The sequence below is a fragment of the Pipistrellus hanaki genome, assembly GCF_964339955.1.
Source record: "Pipistrellus hanaki genome assembly, chromosome: 20".
In the NCBI taxonomy this organism is placed as follows: Eukaryota; Metazoa; Chordata; class Mammalia; order Chiroptera; family Vespertilionidae; genus Pipistrellus; species Pipistrellus hanaki.
The window spans coordinates 430,033-446,414 of NC_140522.1; the positions used below are offsets into that span (position 1 = coordinate 430,033).

General features: G+C 68.4%; 1 protein-coding gene across 2 annotated transcripts in view; it reads right to left on the reverse strand.

Annotated features, from left to right (window-relative positions):
* Positions 1 to 558: 558 nt before the first annotated feature.
* The window catches only part of NAV1 (neuron navigator 1), a 43,605-nt gene continuing 27,781 nt past the window's right edge, over positions 559 to 16,382 (reverse strand). Inside the window, exons 11-26 of one of the 2 annotated variants that reach the window (XM_084868545.1) lie at positions 16,025 to 16,048; positions 15,845 to 15,922; positions 13,301 to 13,384; positions 12,519 to 12,633; positions 12,183 to 12,304; positions 9,118 to 9,504; positions 8,565 to 8,730; positions 7,901 to 7,998; positions 6,918 to 7,013; positions 6,211 to 6,370; positions 5,574 to 5,809; positions 4,891 to 5,045; positions 4,692 to 4,763; positions 3,167 to 3,482; positions 1,768 to 1,965; positions 559 to 1,336 (exon numbers count right to left, since the gene is read on the reverse strand). In XM_084868545.1, the coding sequence (XP_084724671.1) occupies positions 1,241 to 1,336; positions 1,768 to 1,965; positions 3,167 to 3,482; positions 4,692 to 4,763; positions 4,891 to 5,045; positions 5,574 to 5,809; positions 6,211 to 6,370; positions 6,918 to 7,013; positions 7,901 to 7,998; positions 8,565 to 8,730; positions 9,118 to 9,504; positions 12,183 to 12,304; positions 12,519 to 12,633; positions 13,301 to 13,384; positions 15,845 to 15,922; positions 16,025 to 16,048 (2,403 nt within the window). In that variant the 3' untranslated portion in view covers positions 559 to 1,240. The remainder of the gene's footprint in view (positions 1,337 to 1,767; positions 1,966 to 3,166; positions 3,483 to 4,691; positions 4,764 to 4,890; positions 5,046 to 5,573; positions 5,810 to 6,210; positions 6,371 to 6,917; positions 7,014 to 7,900; positions 7,999 to 8,564; positions 8,731 to 9,117; positions 9,505 to 12,182; positions 12,305 to 12,518; positions 12,634 to 13,300; positions 13,385 to 15,844; positions 15,923 to 16,024; positions 16,049 to 16,382) is intronic. The other variant, XM_084868546.1, reaches the window with a different exon arrangement.

The following is a 16,382-nucleotide window of genomic DNA, read 5'->3' on the forward strand; positions in this document are numbered from 1 at the left end:
CCACGGAGTCCACGTTCCTCCCGACCGCGGCCGCCAGGGCCCGAGTCTCGTCCTCGGTTCAAACAGCTTGGCGAGGGCTCATTGCACGAAGGAAGGGGATGGCCAGCCCGGCCTCAGGGCGGGGGCGGCCCAGGGCGGGTCCCTCTGCGGGAGCATCGCCTGGACGTCCGGTCCTGTGAGCGCTCACCGGCCCCAAAGCGAAGGGGCCCGGCGAAGGGCGCGGCCTCGGCCAGGCAGAGCGCCCGCCGCAGGGACAGAGCGGAGGGGCCGGCCGGCTGCCGGACAGCGGCACCGGTTCGGTGTCCCGGTGTCCTGGAGTCCACACCGACAGCGAGTCACGTCCTCGAGAATCTGGAGAATCCGGAGACGCGGAACCAGCCCCTGGAGAAGCTGCCGGAGCGGAGCGTCCCCTCGAACCCGCGAGCCAATGGGGAAAAAAAAACCCAAAAAAACCACAGCCAGCAAACCAAAAGGAGACAAGGAAAATACAAATAAATAGGCCACGGGAGGGGCTGGAGAGGGGGAGGAGGAGGAGGGACAGAAACAAAACCCGAACTAAAAACAAAAACGGAGGGTTTATTGGTGCTCGTGTGTGGTGTGCGTGTGGCGATGGGGCGGCGGGCGGGCAGTCTCCGAGGGCTGTGATGTCACCGCGCTCGCGTCCTCTCTCCGCCCGCGTCCTCTCTCCGGCTTCATCTTTTCCGGGGTTTTTTTGTTTTGTTTTGTTTTTTAACCTTTTACAGATCGACGTACGCATTGTTTTCTCCTTAAACCACATGCTGCTTTTTCTGGGCTCCGGCCCGGTCTCGGAGGGAGGGGGTGCGGGTGGGGGGCCTTGGCAGTGGCGATGGGTCCGCAGGGGGGGGGGGGGACAGTCCTCCTCGGAGACACTCCGAGAACCGGCGAGGACCCCGGCGTGCCCGGGAGCCCGTCACGGAGCCGGGAAACGACGGGAGAAGAGCGGGTGAGCGCCGTCTCTCCCCCGAAGTCCCACCGGACGAGGCCGGCGGAGGGAGAGGGGTGACCCTGGTCCCGCGGCGCCACCCGCTGGCCCTCGCCCGGAGGTTCTCAAAGTGCAGCACCGGGGAACCCCCTCCGCCTCGCCGGGCCTCCGCACCCCCTCCTGCCCTGGGGGAGGGGAGGAGGGCGGGGTGAGCCCGGAGCCGAGGCCGGCGTCCGTCCGGGTCCCGCCGTGCGTCCGTCCGTCCGTCCGTCCGGGGGGGCAGGGCCCCCGGGACCCTCAGAGTGTGGCCTGGAGGTTGGGGTCCAGGATGGTCTCTCGGTCCGGGGACTCGATGTAGTTGGCGGCCTCCTGCAGCTTGAGCAGCATGGCCATCTGCGGGGGGGGGGGGGGCAGAGAGGGGGGTCGTGATGGGGGGACACCAGATCCCCCCAAAAAGGGGCCTGAAAAGTCTCCACATGGCCCTGGCGTCGACCAATGAACCAGGAGGTCACGGTTCGAATCCCGGTCCGGGCACACGCCCAAGGACCCGTGCACCGAAGCGTCGCCAGTTTGATTCTGGGTCAGGGTTCGAGCCAGGGTGCAGGCTCAGGTCCTTCCCCACCCCATGGTCCCCCCCAGGCCCCGCCCTCCCCCCCACCTCCGCCCACCCTGTCGCTCCCCGGGCTCTGCCCTTGGGGAAGGCGGGACGGTGTCCACCCTGCAAAGCTCCCTCTCTCTCTCTCTCCCTCTCTCTCTCTCTCTCTCTCTCTCTCTCTCTCTCTCTCTCTCTCTCGCCCTGATCTCCGGGGACGGCCCCCACTCACCAGGGGGTCGGACTCCAGGGAGCTCGGGGTGCAGTCCTTGCCGGTCCGGTCCTCGGGGGGCGAGGCCAGGCTGTGGGGGCCCACGGTGGGCGGCGGCAGGTGGTACAGCTTGGACTGGTCCTGCTGGGCCGAGGGCCAGGGCAGCGTGTCTCGCACCCACTCCACCGGGTCCTCCCAGGCTGCCTTCTGCCCGTGGACCTGGGAGGAGGGGGGGGCGGTGAGGGGGAGGGCAGAGGGACCCCGGGATCGGAGCTGAAGCCACTCGGTCTCCCGGCGGAGCCAGGAGCTGCCCCGGATGCAGACCCCGAGGTTGGATCCCGTGGAATTTTCTCCGCGTTTCCCAGCCGGGGGTGAACGGGTAAAACCTTCAGGGGACACACCGGCAGAGGGCATCCTGACCGGACACCTGCAGACCTTAGGGCCCGCAACTACTGTACTTCCCAATAGGACTCTCTGGTGCTTCAGTAATAAAAGCCTTCACGTTCTTATTTGGACTTTGCCCGGCCGGTGCGGCTCAGGGGCTGAGCGTCGACCTAGGAACCAGGAGGGCACAGGCCCAGGTTGTGGGCTGGATCCCCAGCGTGGGGCGTGCAGGAGGCAGCCGATCCGCAATGCTCTCTCGTTATGGATGTTTTTATAGTTCCCTCTCCCTTCCTCTCTGACATCAATAAATGTATATACTTTCTGAGTGGCCAGATGATGATGCTCTCTGACCTCATAATAATCTGGCCACTCAGTGTGTGTGTGTGTGTGTGTGTGTGTGTGTGTGTATGTGTGTGTTATCAGAGGTCTCTAACATATATATATTGATTTCAAGGAGGGAGGGAGGGAGAGAGAAACATCCTTGATGAGAGAGAATCATGGACCGGTGCATGAATCCATGCATGGGTAGGGTCCGGCCAGCCTGGCCAGGGGGAGGGGACATGGGCGGTTGGCTGGCTGGCCTGCCTGCTGGTCCAGGGGACAATTTGCATATTAGCCTTTTATTCTATAGGATTTATTCTATAGGATCTACACGGAGTGGCCAGATTATGATGGGTTCAGAGATCATCAACACCTGTATATGTAAGAAAAGAAGGGAAGATGCCGAAACCGGTGTGGCTCAGTGGATAGAGCGTCGGCCTGCGGACTGAAAGGTCCCAGGTTCGATTCCGGTCAAGGGCATGTACATTGGTTGTGGGCACACCCCCAATCGAAGGTGTGCAGGAGGCAGCTGGTCGATGTTTCTCTCTCATCGATGTTTCTAGCTTTCTATCTCTCTCCCTTCCTCTCTGTAAAAAATCAATAAAAAATATATTTAAAAAAAAAAAAAAAGAAGAAGAGAAGAGAAAGGAAGCGGGCTGCTCTGGGCAGCTCGGCTGAGCAGGCAAGGGCCGCGGGCAGAGGGCGGCCGGCTCACCTTGGCGCCGTCCTTGGCGCCCTCCTGCAGGTAGGGGATGATGGAGTTGTTCCACAGGTCGATGAACCAGGCGCGGAAGTCCTCGATGCCGACCGGGCAGGACAGGAAGAAGCAGGGCCCGATGAGGAAGTCGGAGGTGCTGTGCTGCTCCAGGAAGGTGTGCAGGTGGTACCAGAGCTTGGGCACCCAGTCCAGCACCCGCAGCAGCTCCTCGCGGTTCGCGTTCACGTCGCTGTCCGACTCCAGCAGCTTCCGCCGCAGGTAGCGCGCCAGGAAGCCGTTGGCCGGCTCCACGTTGTTGGAGAAGGTCAGCATCCTGGGGGGGGGGGCTGTGGGTCAGCGGGCCACGGGGCCGACCTCCGACCTCCGACCCCTGACCCCAGACCCCCGCCGGCCCGGCCCTCCTACGAACGCCCTCCCGGGTCTTCTCGGGTCACAGGGGGGTCGGATGGCCACAGGGCAGGGGTCACGGGCCGACCTCCGACCCCTGACCCCCGCCCTCCTTCGAACGAACGCCCTCCCGGGTCTTCTCGGGTCACAGGGGGGTCGGCTGGCCTCGGGGCAGGGGTCACGGGCAGGCAGAGCGGGTTCCCGGACCCGGGACCCTCCTCGGACAGCCGGCCCAGCCGGTGTTCGGAAGGGTGTGTGGACGGTGGCCTGAATTTTGAGACCCCGCCCCCTCCCCCCTCCCCCAGGGCCCCCGTCCGCCCTGTGTCTCCCTCCCAGCCGGGCGGGTGGCTCTGAGGCTCCCGGCCCGGCCCGGGGGGAACCGGGCATGGACACATCTGCTCCCCCAGGGCCCCCGTCCACCCTGTGCCTCTCTCCCCAGCCGGCGGCGGCTCTGAGGCTCTCGGCCCGGCCCGGGGGGAACCGGGCATGGACACATCTGCTCCCCCAGGGCCCCCGTCCACCCTGTGTCTCCCTCCCAGCCGGGCGGGTGGCTCTGAGGCTCTCGGCCCGGCCCGGGGGGAACCGGGCATGGACACATCTGCTCCCCCAGGGCCCCCGTCCACCCTGTGCCTCTCTCCCCAGCCGGGCGGCGGCTCTGAGGCTCTCGGCCCGGCCCGGGGGGAACCGGGCATGGACACATCTGCTCCCCCAGGGCCCCCGTCCGCCCTGTGCCTCTCTCCCCAGCCGGGCGGCGGCTCTGAGGCTCCCGGCCCGGCCCGGGGGGAACCGGGCATGGACACATCTGCTCCCCCAGGGCCCCCGTCCGCCCTGTGTCTCCCTCCCAGCCGGGCGGCGGCTCTGAGGCTCCCGGCCCGGCCCGGGGGGAACCGGGCATGGACACATCTGCTCCCCCAGGGCCCCCGTCCACCCTGTGCCTCTCTCCCCAGCCGGGCGGCGGCTCTGAGGCTCTCGGCCCCGTCCAGGGGGGAACCGGGCATGGACACATCTGCTCCCCCAGGGCCCCCGTCCACCCTGTGCCTCTCTCCCCAGCCGGGCGGCGGCTCTGAGGCTCTCGGCCCCGTCCAGGGGGGGGGATCCAGGCGGGAACCGGGCGCGGCCGCGGCCGCTCACCCACCGGAAGCTCAGGTGGAGGCCGTGGTTGGGGGTCATCTTCACGGGCTGGTTCGTGGTCCCGATGATGTAGGGGCTGCGGGGGAGAGCGGGGGAGGGTGTGCGGGAGGCGTGGGGCCGTGCGGGAGAGGCACAGCGGTCCGCCCCCCCCCGTGTCCCCCCCACCCCCCATCCTCGCCCCCCGCCCCCCGCCCCCCGCTCACCACTTGTGGTACTTGCAGGTGAGCGCCCCGTTGACCAGCTCGCTGAGGGAGCCGGCCTCGCTCAGGTCGTCCAGCAGGATCACCAGGGGCACGTCCCCCACCCCCGTGTCCCGGTCGATCTGGTTGGCCAGGTTGGACAGATAGAGCTGCAGGTCCTGCTGCGGCAGAGGGCGGGGGTCAGAGGGCGGGGGTCAGAGGGAAAGGGGGAGGGGGCGGAGGGGAGAGGGAGGGGATGGAGGAGGGGGAACGGGGTAGGCACCTTGCAGGACAGCTGGTGCATGAGGAAGGTCCCAGAGGGAAGGGGAAGGGGGGTGGGAGGGGGAGGGGGCAGAAGGGAGGGGGTCGGGGCAGGGGGCACCTTGCAGGACAGCTGGTGCATGTTGAAGGGGCAGAGGGAAGGGGGAGGGGGACAGAGGGGAGGGACAGGGGGCAGAGGGGATGGGGGAGAGGGCAGGAAGACAGGCACCTTGCAGGACAGCTGGTGCATGTGGAAGGGGCAGAGGGAAGGGGAAAGGGATGGGGGAGGGGGTTAAAGGGGAGGGGGAGGGGGCAGAGGGGAGGGGGACGGGGCGGGCACCTTGCAGGACAGCTGGTGCATGTGGAAGGGGCAGAGGGAAGGGGTTAAAGGGGAGGGGGAGGGGGCAGAGGGGAGGGGGCAGAGGGGAGGGGGGACGGGCCGGCACCTTGCAGGACAGCTGGTGCATGTTGAAGGAGCTGACCACGCCCTCGGTGGCCTCGCGCCCCGAGCGCTCCACCAGGTACTCGGCCAGCCGGTGGGCCAGGTAGGTCTTGCCGGTGCCGCTGGGGCCGGAGAGCACCAGGCGCCGGTGCTTGAGCAGCAGCCCCACGTAGTGCTGCATCATGGGCTTGGGGATGAGCGTCTCGAACACCAGGCTGTCCACGCTCTTCTCCTTCAGACCTGGGGCCCCGCGGGGAGGGGGTGAGCGCCCGCCCGGGGTGCCCCCCTCTGCACCCTGAGCGTCTCCCTCTGCACCCTGAGCGTCTCCCCCGGCCCCCCGCCCTGCCGCCCGCCCTGCCGCCCCCGTCCCGCCCGGGGCGGCTCCCTCTGAGCCCTGAGCGTCCGCCCCACCCTGCCCCCGCCCCGCCCCGCCCGGGGTGCCCCCCTCTGCACCCTGAGCGTCTCCCTCTGCACCCTGAGCGTCTCCCTCTGCACCCTGAGCGTCTCCCTCTGCACCCTGAGCGTCCGCCCCACCCCGCCCCCGCCCCCGCCCCCGTCCCGCCCGGGGCGCCCCCCTCCGCACCCTGAGCGTCTCCCCCGCCCCCCCTCCCTCCCGGTGGGTGAGTCCCCGCCCCGCCCACCTTTGAGGGCCACGGCGATGTTGGTGACGCCGCGGCGGCAGGGCGGCTGCTCGGGGGGCTCGGCGCCCAGCACCCGCCTCACGTGGCTGAGGCTGTAGCCCTGGACGGACTCGGTGCTGAGCCCCAGCGTGGAGCCGGGGTCCATCGTGGCGATGTAGTCCTGGGGGGGGAGGGGGGCGGTCAGACAGACGGACGGACACGTCCGAGCACGGGACATGGGACATGGGAACGGCGGAGGGGGGAGGGGAGGGGGCAGCAGGGTGAGACAGACAGACAGACAGACAGACACGGGAAAGGCGGAGGGGACACGAGGAGACGGAGTGGGGTGGGGAGGGCGGGGCTCCCACTTGGCCTCTCCCAGGGGGAGCCTGGCCCCCAGGACCCCCGCCCCAGCACCGGCCCCCCAGGACCAGCCCCCCAGGACCGGCCTCCCAGCACGGGCCCCCCAGGACCGGCCTCCCAGCACAGGTCCCCCAGCCCCCCAGCACGGGCCCCCCAGCCCCCCAGCACCGGCCCCCCAGGACCCCCCAGCCCCCCAGCACCGGCCCCCCAGCACCAGCCCCCCAGGACCGGCCTCCCAGCACAGGTCCCCCAGCCCCCCAGCACGGGCCCCCCAGCCCCCCAGCACCGGCCCCCCAGGACCCCCCAGCACGGGCCCCCCAGCCCCCCAGCACCGGCCCCCCAGGACCCCCCAGCACGGGCCGCACCTGGAACACCTGGCAGACGGCCTCGTCCAGCGCCTTCCAGTCGGCCTGGCCGCTCACCTTGCTGCAGCCGAGGAAGAACTCCTGCTGCTTCAGGTCCTGGGGGCCGAGGGGGGCCGTGAGCCCGGGAGGGGCCCGGGGAGGGGGGTCCCCCGCACCGTCCTCGGGGGCGGGACGCGCTGGTTGGGGGGCGGGACTCTCTGGTTTGGGGGGCGGGACGGGCTGGTGTGGGGGGGCGGGACGCTCTGGTTTGGGGGGCGGGACGCGCTGGTTGGGGGGCGGGACTCTCTGGTTTGGGGGGCGGGACGCGCTGGTTTGGGGGGCGGGACGCGCTGGTTTGGGGGGGCGGGACGTGCTGGTTTGGGGGGGCGGGACGCTCTGGTTTGGGGGGCGGGACGCTCTGGTTTGGGGGGCGGGACGCGCTGGTTTGGGGGGCGGGACGCGCTGGTTTGGGGGGGCGGGACGCTCTGTTTGTGGGGGCGGGACGTGCTGGTTTGGGGGGGCGGGACGGGCTGGTTTGGGGGGGCGGGACGCTCTGGTTTGGGGGGCGGGACGCGCTGGTTTGGGGGGGCGGGACGTGCTGGTTTGGGGGGGCGGGACGCTCTGGTTTGGGGGGCGGGACGCGCTGGTTTGGGGGGCGGGACGCGCTGGTTGGGGGGCGGGACTCTCTGGTTTGGGGGGCGGGACGCGCTGGTTTGGGGGGCGGGACGCGCTGGTTTGGGGGGGCGGGACGTGCTGGTTTGGGGGGGCGGGACGCTCTGGTTTGGGGGGCGGGACGCTCTGGTTTGGGGGGCGGGACGCGCTGGTTTGGGGGGCGGGACGCGCTGGTTTGGGGGGGCGGGACGCGCTGGTTTGGGGGGCGGGACGCGCTGGTTTGTGGGGCGGGACGTGCTGGTTTGGGGGAACAGGACGCGCTGGTTTGGGGGAACAGGACGCGCTGGTTTGGGGGGCGGGGGGCCCCGTTTTCCCGGGAAGGACGCGCTCACCCCTCGGATGATGTGCAGCTGGGGCATCCGCACCACCACCCGCAGCGCGGCCTCCTCCCTGGGCCCGCACGTGCTGATGCCGTCCATCGGGGACAGGTCTGCGGGCGAGGGGCGCTGAGCCGGGCCCCGGGCACCCCCCCAGGGGCACCCCCAGGCTCTGCCGAGCCGCCCAGCCCGCCCTCCCACCCAACTCTTATTTATCGATCAGCTGCCTCCTGCACGCCCCCCACTGGGGAGGGAGCCCACACCCCGGGCCTGTGCCCAGGCCGGGAATCGAACCCTGACCTCCTGTTCACAGGTTGACACCCACTCCTGAGCCCCCCCCGGCCGAGCTCCCCTAACTCTGGAAGCACCGCAGAGAGGAAGGGGACCCCCCAAACAGCAGCGAGGCCCTGTGTGTCCGGGTGCAGGCGGCCTGCGGGTGGGGCACCCCCCCTCCGGGGACGGCCCTGCGTGTCAGGGTGCAGGCGGCCTGCGGGTGGGGCACCCCCCCCTCCGGGGACGGCCCTGCGTGTCAGGGTGCAGGCGGCCTGCGGGTGGGGCACCCCCCCCTCCGGGGACGGCCCTGCGTGTCAGGGTGCAGGCGGCCTGCGGTGTGGGGGACACCCCCTCCGGGGACGGCCCTGCGTGTCGGGGTGCAGGCGGCCTGCGGGTGGGGCCGTACCTGTGTCGGCGGGGCTCGGGCCAAAGGACGGGGCCAGCGCCAGGCCCAGCGCGCGGCGCGGGGACGAGAGGGCGGACGGGCCGGGGGCCTGCCCGGGTGGGGGGCCCGCGGGGCCGGGCGCCACCTTCAGCCGGTCGTTCTCCGCCTTGAGCAGGTCCACCTCCAGCTGCGGCCGAGACGGGGTCGGGCTGGGGTCAGGGCCGGGCGGATGGCCGGACGGACACACGGACGGGGTCGGGCCGGGCGGACGGACAGACGAACGGGGTCGGGGCCGGGGTGGATGGATGGACAGATGGACGGGGTCGGGCCGGGCGGACGGACAGACGGACAGACGAACGGGGTCGGGGCCGGGGTGGATGGATGGACAGACGGACGGGGTCAGGGCCGGGCGGACGGACAGACGGACGGGGTCGGGGCCAGGCGGAGGGACGGACGTACAGACAGACGGAGGACAGGGTCGGGGCCGGACAGACATCGACGGACAGCCGGGGTCAGGGCCGGATGGACGGACGGAAGGGGGAGTCCCCGGCCCCCGCCCCCCGCGCCCCCGGACCTGCATGTTGTGCATGGTCTCCCGCAGCTGGTCCAGCTGGTGGGCGGAGTTGAGCGCCTCCAGGCGGATGTCCGTCAGCTTCATCTCCTTCTCCCACAGCTCCGAGCGCAGCTCCGACACCTCCTTCTTCTCGGGCTCCTCCTCCTCGCCGGCCAGCAGCAGCCGGGCGTGCGGGGCGGGCCCGGGGCCCTCGGGGCCCTCGCCGCCGGCCGAGGACGAGGCCGAGGACTTGGCGGAGGGCGAGGCGGCCTCGGGGGCCCCGTGCGGCAGCTTCGGCGACGAGGGGGCTGAGGAGTCGGGGGTGGCCATCTCCTCGATGTCCGAGTAGGAGGACACGGACTTGGGGCCCTTCTTGATGCTGAAGGCCTTGTTGAAGGAGCTCCGGAGCTGGAGGGAGGAGGCGGCGGGTGGTCAGGGCTGGGGGGGGGAGGGAGAGAGGGAGGGAGGGAGGGAGGGCGGGGGTGTCGGGGGCATCGGGGTCGCAGGGCCCCCTCCCCTCCCCGCCCCAGGCCTTCGCTGGACCCATGAGCCCCGAGCAGAGGTGCCTGGAAGCCAGGGCTGAGCCCCGGCTGGTGTGGCTCAGTGGACAGAGCGCCAGGGGTTTGACTCCCGGTTCGGGGCACCTGCCCAGGGGCTGTGGGCTCCGTCCCCAGGGGAGGGCTCGGTCCCAGCCCACACACATCCTCTCCCTTTCGCTCTGAAATCAATAAAAAAATCTACACGAATAAGAGAGTAATATGCTAATAGACAATGCCGCTGCGACACCCACCAGCCAATCAGGAGCGAGTATGCAAATCAACCCAGCAAAGATGGCGGGTGCATTTGCATACACAGGCGCTGAGCGGCTGGGGGGGCCTCTGGGCATCAGAAGGCAGTGCCAGCAGCCAGGGAGAGGAAGGCCCATTCTTGCATGAATTTTTGTGGATCAGGCCTCTAATTATATATATACTTTATATATATATAAAAAAAGCAATCAGGGCTGAGACATGGGGGTGGTCTGGCAGACCGGGGAAACCCATGGGACATCTCTCGCCCCTGGGGGAGCTGGGAGGGAGGACAGGGAGGCCCCCCAGGCTGCCGCCGTCTGCAGAGACCACAGCCTGTGCCACCGGCCGCCCTCCTGGGGCCCGGGGCCAGCCCTGACCGGCTGCATCGGATCAGAACCGACACACCCGTCGGCCCGAAACGGCCCCGATGGTTTTCAAAGTCCCCACGCTCAGCACAGCACCCACAGGGGAGGGGAAGGGGCTGGGGGCCCACCCTGCAGGGCGCCCCACCCTCCCCACTCCCGGCTCCCAGGGTGAGGGCTGCCTCCGGGCACGGGGACGCTGTCCCAGGACCACAGCGCCTGGGGTCCCGCTCAGGGGGGCGATCGGGGTGGGGGGGCCGGGCCGTGAGCTCGAGGTGCCCACCAGAGTCCTGCGGTCCCACGCCCGCTCACATGCGTCCACACGGCATGCACACACACGGGGACACGGATGAAAGGCGGGCGCTGAGACAGAGTGAAGGGGGAGGAGGTCGGAGGCCGAGAGGGGGACAGGAGTAGGCCAGGCCGCTGGGACGGTGAGGAAGGTAAAGACGGAGAACCTGCCCTGGCTGGTGTGGCTCAGTGGGTAGAGCGTCAGCCCGGAGACTGAAGGGTCCCGGGTTCGATTCCGGTCAAGAGCACAGGCCCGGGTTGCGGGCTCGATCCCCAGTAGGGGGGCGTGCAGGAGGCAGCCGATCCATGCTTCTCTCCCCCCACGGATGTTTCTCTCTCTCTCTCTCTCTCTCTCTCTCTCTCTCTCTCTCTCTCTCTCCTTTCTTTTCCTCTCGGGAATCAATCACAGGCCCCTCCGGGCCAGTGCTCTCGCTGGGGCTGTGTGTGTGTGTGTGTGTGTGTGTGTGTGTGTGAGTGCGGTATGTGTGTGTGGTGTGTGTGGTGTGTGTGTGTGTGTGTGTGGTGTGTGTGTGAGTGTGGTGTGTGTGTGTGTGTGTGTGTGTATGTGTGGTGTGTGTGGTGTGTGTGTGGTGTGTGTGTGAGTGTGGTGTGTGTGTGTGTGTGTGTGTGTATGTGTGGTGTGTGTGTGTGTGTGTGAGTAGTATGTGGTGTGTGTGTGTGTGTGTGTGTGTGTGTGGTGTGTGTGCGTGTATGTGTGGTGTGTGTGTGGTGTGTGTGTGTATGTGTGGTGTGTGTGTGTGTGAGAGAGAGAGAGGGGTGTGTGTGGTGTATGTGTGTGTGTGTGTGTGTGTGTGTGTGTGTGTGGTGTGTGTGTGGTGTGTGGTGTGCGTGTGAGGCAGCTGTGGCCGGACCATGCAGTGGTGGGAGCTGGGAGCTCTGGGGGATCGACCGTCACGGCTGAGTTTTACGAGCGGCCGGGTGGCAGGTTGGCCGGTTGGCAGGTTGGCCGGTCGGCCGGTCGGCCGGTCTGGGGGGGCAGCGCTCGGTGGACGGGGGGGGGGGGCATGGCGCAGGAAAGAGAAGGTGGGGAGGGGACCAGGGCTCTTACCTCATAGACCTGGGGAAGGGGGGTGAGGTCAGCATTGGGAGGGGGGGAGGGGGAGAAAGAAGAAGCAACACTTAATCACAGGCCCTGCCTGCCCCACACAGCCAGCCGTCCGGGGGGGGGGGGTCCCTCGGACCCGGGGCCGCGAGCAGGCGCCGCACAGGGCCCCTCCCTGCGCCGCCGTCCACCGCGGGGGACCGGACAGTTTGGAGGGAATCGGAGAGTCCGATTCTCAGGAAAGCGGAGACAATGGCCCGGAGCATCGAGGGTCCAGAACCGAGGGCTCGTTCCGGTCCTTCCCTCCACGCGGTGGCCGGAGGGGGGGGGGGGGGGGACGGGGGCCCCAGGGCACCCCTCTGCCCAGACAGCTGAGCCCGGGTGCGCGGAGCGGGCGTGGCCCGGCCCCGCGATCGAGGCCTCGGTCTCAGGGCTCCAGGGAGGACCGCGCCGGCTGATTGGGGGGGACGAGGGTGGGGGTGGGGGGGTGCCACGCTCCGCCCGGGGGTCCCCGGCTGATTGGGGGGGGCAGGGGGGCGCCACGCTCTGCCCGGGGGTCCCCGGCCCCGGCCCTCCACCCACCCAGCTCTTCTTCTTCTTCTTCTTGGCCTCGGCGTCCTTGCCGCTGCCGACGCTGGAGTGGCTGGTGATGCTGTTGAGGCTGGAGATGCTGTCGGAGGAGTTCTGCCGCTTGATCCGCAGCTCTGGGGGTGGGGGGGGCGGACGGGGTCACAGGCCGCAGACGGGGCGCACGCAGGGCCCAGGGGGAGAGAGGGGGGCAGATGGGCTGGGGTCACAGACCGCAGATGGGGCACAGGCAGGGCCCGGGGCGGGGTGGGGGAGAGGGAACCATCCCCCCAGGCCCCTTCCTCTCACGCCCCCCCCCCCCCCCCCCCCCCCGCCTGGCCCGGCTCCCACCTCGGGGCGTGGCCTCGGGCGCGTGGCTGAGGGCTCCCTGGATGACGGCCTGGGCCTCCGAGTTCTTCTTCTTCAGGAAGTCGATGGTTTCCCGCAGGTCCAGCAGCTCCGTGTCCTGAGGGGGACGCGACAGTGTGGCTGGCTGGGACCAGAGCGCCCACTGTGCGCGGGTTTGTAGGAAGGGCACCTACTGTGCGCGGGTTTGTAGGAGGGGCGCCTACTGTGCGCGGGTTTGTAGGAGGGGCACCTACTGTGCGCGGGTTTGTAGGAAGGGCACCTACTGTGCGCGGGTTTGTAGGAGGGGCACCTACTGTGCGCGGGTTTGTAGGAAGGGCACCTACTGTGCGCGGGTTTGTAGGAGGGGCACCTACTGTGCGCCGGGCGGCGGGAGGGGCGCGGTGTCCCACAAGACATGCACGGGGAATGGGGAACGGGCGGCGTTGGGAAGGGGCTGAGGGTCGGGGACGGAGGCCCGGGGGACGGGTGGGGAGCAGGGAGCGGACGGCACTGTGAAGGGGCAGCTGAGAGGCCGGGGACGGAGGCCCGGGGAACAGGGGTGGGGAACGGGGAGCGGGGAGCGGACGGCGCTGTGAAGGGGCTGAGGGTCAGGACGGAGGCCCGGGCGGGGAACAGAGAGCGGGGAGCGGACGGCACTGTGAAGGGGCAGCTGAGAGGTCGGGGACGGAGGCCCGGGGAACGGGGAGCGGGAGCGGGGAGCGGGAACGGGCCGGCGTTAGGAAGGGGCTGAGGGTCGGGACGGGGCCCGGGCGCGGGCGCCTCACCTTCTCCTCGGCCGTCTCCGCCAGGTGCCGCAGGCGGGAGGTCATGTTGACCAGGCTCTGCTCGAAGGCCGCCACCAGGTTCGCCTGGAACGGGACACGGGGGCCGGAGGCTGAGGACAGGCGGGGGGCGGGCCGGCTTCTTTTTTGTTACATTTTTTTAAAAAAAGCTTTTTTGATTGACGTCCGAGAGGAAGAGAGAAAAAGAAACCTCCACAAGGAGAGAGAACCACGGACCGGCTGCCTCCTGCACGCCCCCCCCTGGGGATCGAACCCACAACCCGGGCCTGTGCCCCGACCGGGAATCGAACCCTGACCTCCTGGTTCAGAGGTCGGCGCTCACCACTGAGCCACGCCGGCCGGGCTCCCGAGGAACGGCCCCGGGGCCTGGCACCACGCCTCCTGCAGGACAGAGCCGGTGCCCGGGGGGCGGCTTTGGGCTGTTTTAGCTGAAGGGAACTTCCTGTCTGAGGAGCAGCCGGCCCGGGACCCTGTCCTTGGCCCTCGCCCAGCCCGACAGCCCGATGGCCGGCAGCCCGCGTGTGTGAGCGAGCAGAACCCCGATGCTCTCACAGCGTCTCCCGGGCGAGAACCTGCCGGACAGAGCAGCCTGGACCCCGGCCGCCCCCGTGGAGCCGGACGGGGGCTCCTCCTGAGGATCCCAACTCTTCTTTTTAATACATTTTATTGATTTCTTACAGAGAGGAAGAGAGAGGGAGAGAGAGCTAAAAACATCAGTGAGAGGAAACATGGACCAGCTGCCTCCTGCACACCTCCTACTGGGGATGTGCCCGCAACCAAGGTCCATGCCCTTGGCCCGAATCGAACCCGGGACCCTTCAGTCCGCAGGCCGACGCTCTATCCACTGAGCCACACCGGGTTTGGCTGGATCCCAACTCTTGTGAGTTCCCACGAGCAGAGAAAAAGGACTTAATCCGAGCATCAGGCAGACCAAGCACAACACCATCTCCATCGAGGGCTCGGGAGGCCCGGCCGGTGGGCGTGGCTCCCCGGGGGGTCACGGTTCGATGCCCGGTCAGGGCCCGCGTCCGGGGGGCGGGCTCGGTTCCCAGGGTGGGGCGTGCGGGAGGCAGCGATCCCGGATTCTCTCTCACCGTGGATGTTTCTCTCTCCCTCTCTCCCTTCCTCTCTGAGATCCGTAAACATATATTTAAAAAAAGAAAAAAGAATACATTGAGCTGAAACCGGTGTGGCTCAGCGGATAGCGCGGCGGCCTGCGGACGGAAGGGTCCCGGGTTCGATTCCGGTCAAGGGCATGGACCTTGGTGGCGGGCACATCCCCGGTAGGGGGTGTGCAAGAGGCAGCTGGTTGGTTTCTCTCTCATCAACATTTCTGGCTATCTCTCTCCCTTCCTCTCTGTAAACAATCAATAAAATATATTTAAAAAAAAAAAAAGAAAGAAAAGAAAATGAAAGGGAAACAGGGGAGGTCCTGGCGAGGCGGGCGGGGGGGGGGGGGGGGGGAGCCGGGCGGGGGGGGGGCCGGGCGGAGAGGGAGCCGGGCGGGGGGGGGAGAGCCGGGTGGAGGGGGGGCCGGCGCACAGCTGTGCTCTCCGGGGAGGAAGCGGCGAGGAGGCCGGAGCTTGGACGGCTCCGGATCCGGCTCAGCTGGTGTTTACGGCTCCGGGGAGAAGGAGGCTTATGTTCTCGGCTCGGCCCCGGGGACCTGCCCGGCCAGGGGAGGGGGAGGGAGGGGGAGCGGAGGAGGCGGGGGGCGGCCTCGGTTCGCCCCGTCTCCCGGGGTGGGGGGACCAGCCTGGAGAGAGAGATGATGCTCGCTGGGGGTTGAGCATCGACCTGTGAACCAGGAGGTCAGGGTTCGATTCCCGGTCAGCGCACAGGCCCGGGTTGTGGGCTCGATCCCCAGTAGGGGGCGTGTAGGAGACAGCGGTCCATGATTCTTTCTCATCCTGGATGTCTCTCTCCCTCTCTCTCTCTCTCTCTCTCTCTCTCTCTCTCTTCTCTCTGAAATCAATAAAAATTTGTAAAAAAAAAAAACCAAACCAGATACAATCTCTCCGGATTCCTGCCCGCGGCGATGGCGAGGCCCTGCCCACCTCCACGCAGAACGGCTGATAACAGCCCTGTTCCTTCTCCGGGGAGTTCAAGGCCACTGGGCGAGAACCCTTCCCCACACTCCGCTGAGCTGGGGCAGAACGGTTTTTAAAAAAAATATTTTTTATTGATTTTTTACAGAGAGGAAGGGAGAGGGACAGAGAGCTAGAAACATGGATGAGAAAGAATCATTGACCAGCTGCCTCCTGCACACCCCCTACTGGGGATGTGCCAGCAACCAAGGTCCATGCCCTTGACTGGAATCGAACCCGGGGCCCTTCAGTCCGCAGGCCGACGCTCTATCCACTGAGCCACGCCGGCCAGGGCCAGAAATGGTTCCAAATAAAATTCCAGACTCGGAGCCGGGGTGGGGGTGAGCCCGGGCCCCGAGCCCTGTCTGCTCCCATGTGGTGGGGGCCCCGGGGTCACTCAGGACCCCCCCCCCGCCCCCCGGCCGGGCCGGCCACTCACGTTGGCGGACAGCTGGGAGGTCAGCGTGGCCACCTTCTCCTGCGAGGACTCCAGCTCGCGCCGCAGCTTGCGGATTTGCTGCGAGAAGGAGGAGAGACACAGCTTAGGCGGCGGGAGGGGGGCGCCCGGGGCCGGCGGCGAGGGGGGCCTCGGCGTGCGGGACGGGGCTGGGCGCCCTACCTCGGACTGCATCCTCTCCTCAGCCTGGAGCGCGGAGGAGGGAGGGAGAGAGAGAGAGAGGTTACCCCGCGCGGAGCAGTGGCCGCGGCCGGAGGGGCGGGGAGGGGCGAGGCCGGAGCCCAGCAGGGGGAGGACCCTGCCTGACCGGGACTCCCCCGCTCCGTCCCCAACGGGAAGCCAGAGCCCAGACTCGGGGCAGAGGGGTCCCAGGATGGGGGCGCGTGAGAGCCCAGGGCACTGCACACGCAGCAAACCGCACACACGCGGTCAAGGGCACACGTGGTCAATCACACAGGCAGCGAACTACACACACACACACACACACACACACACACACACGGTCAAGGGCACATGCAAT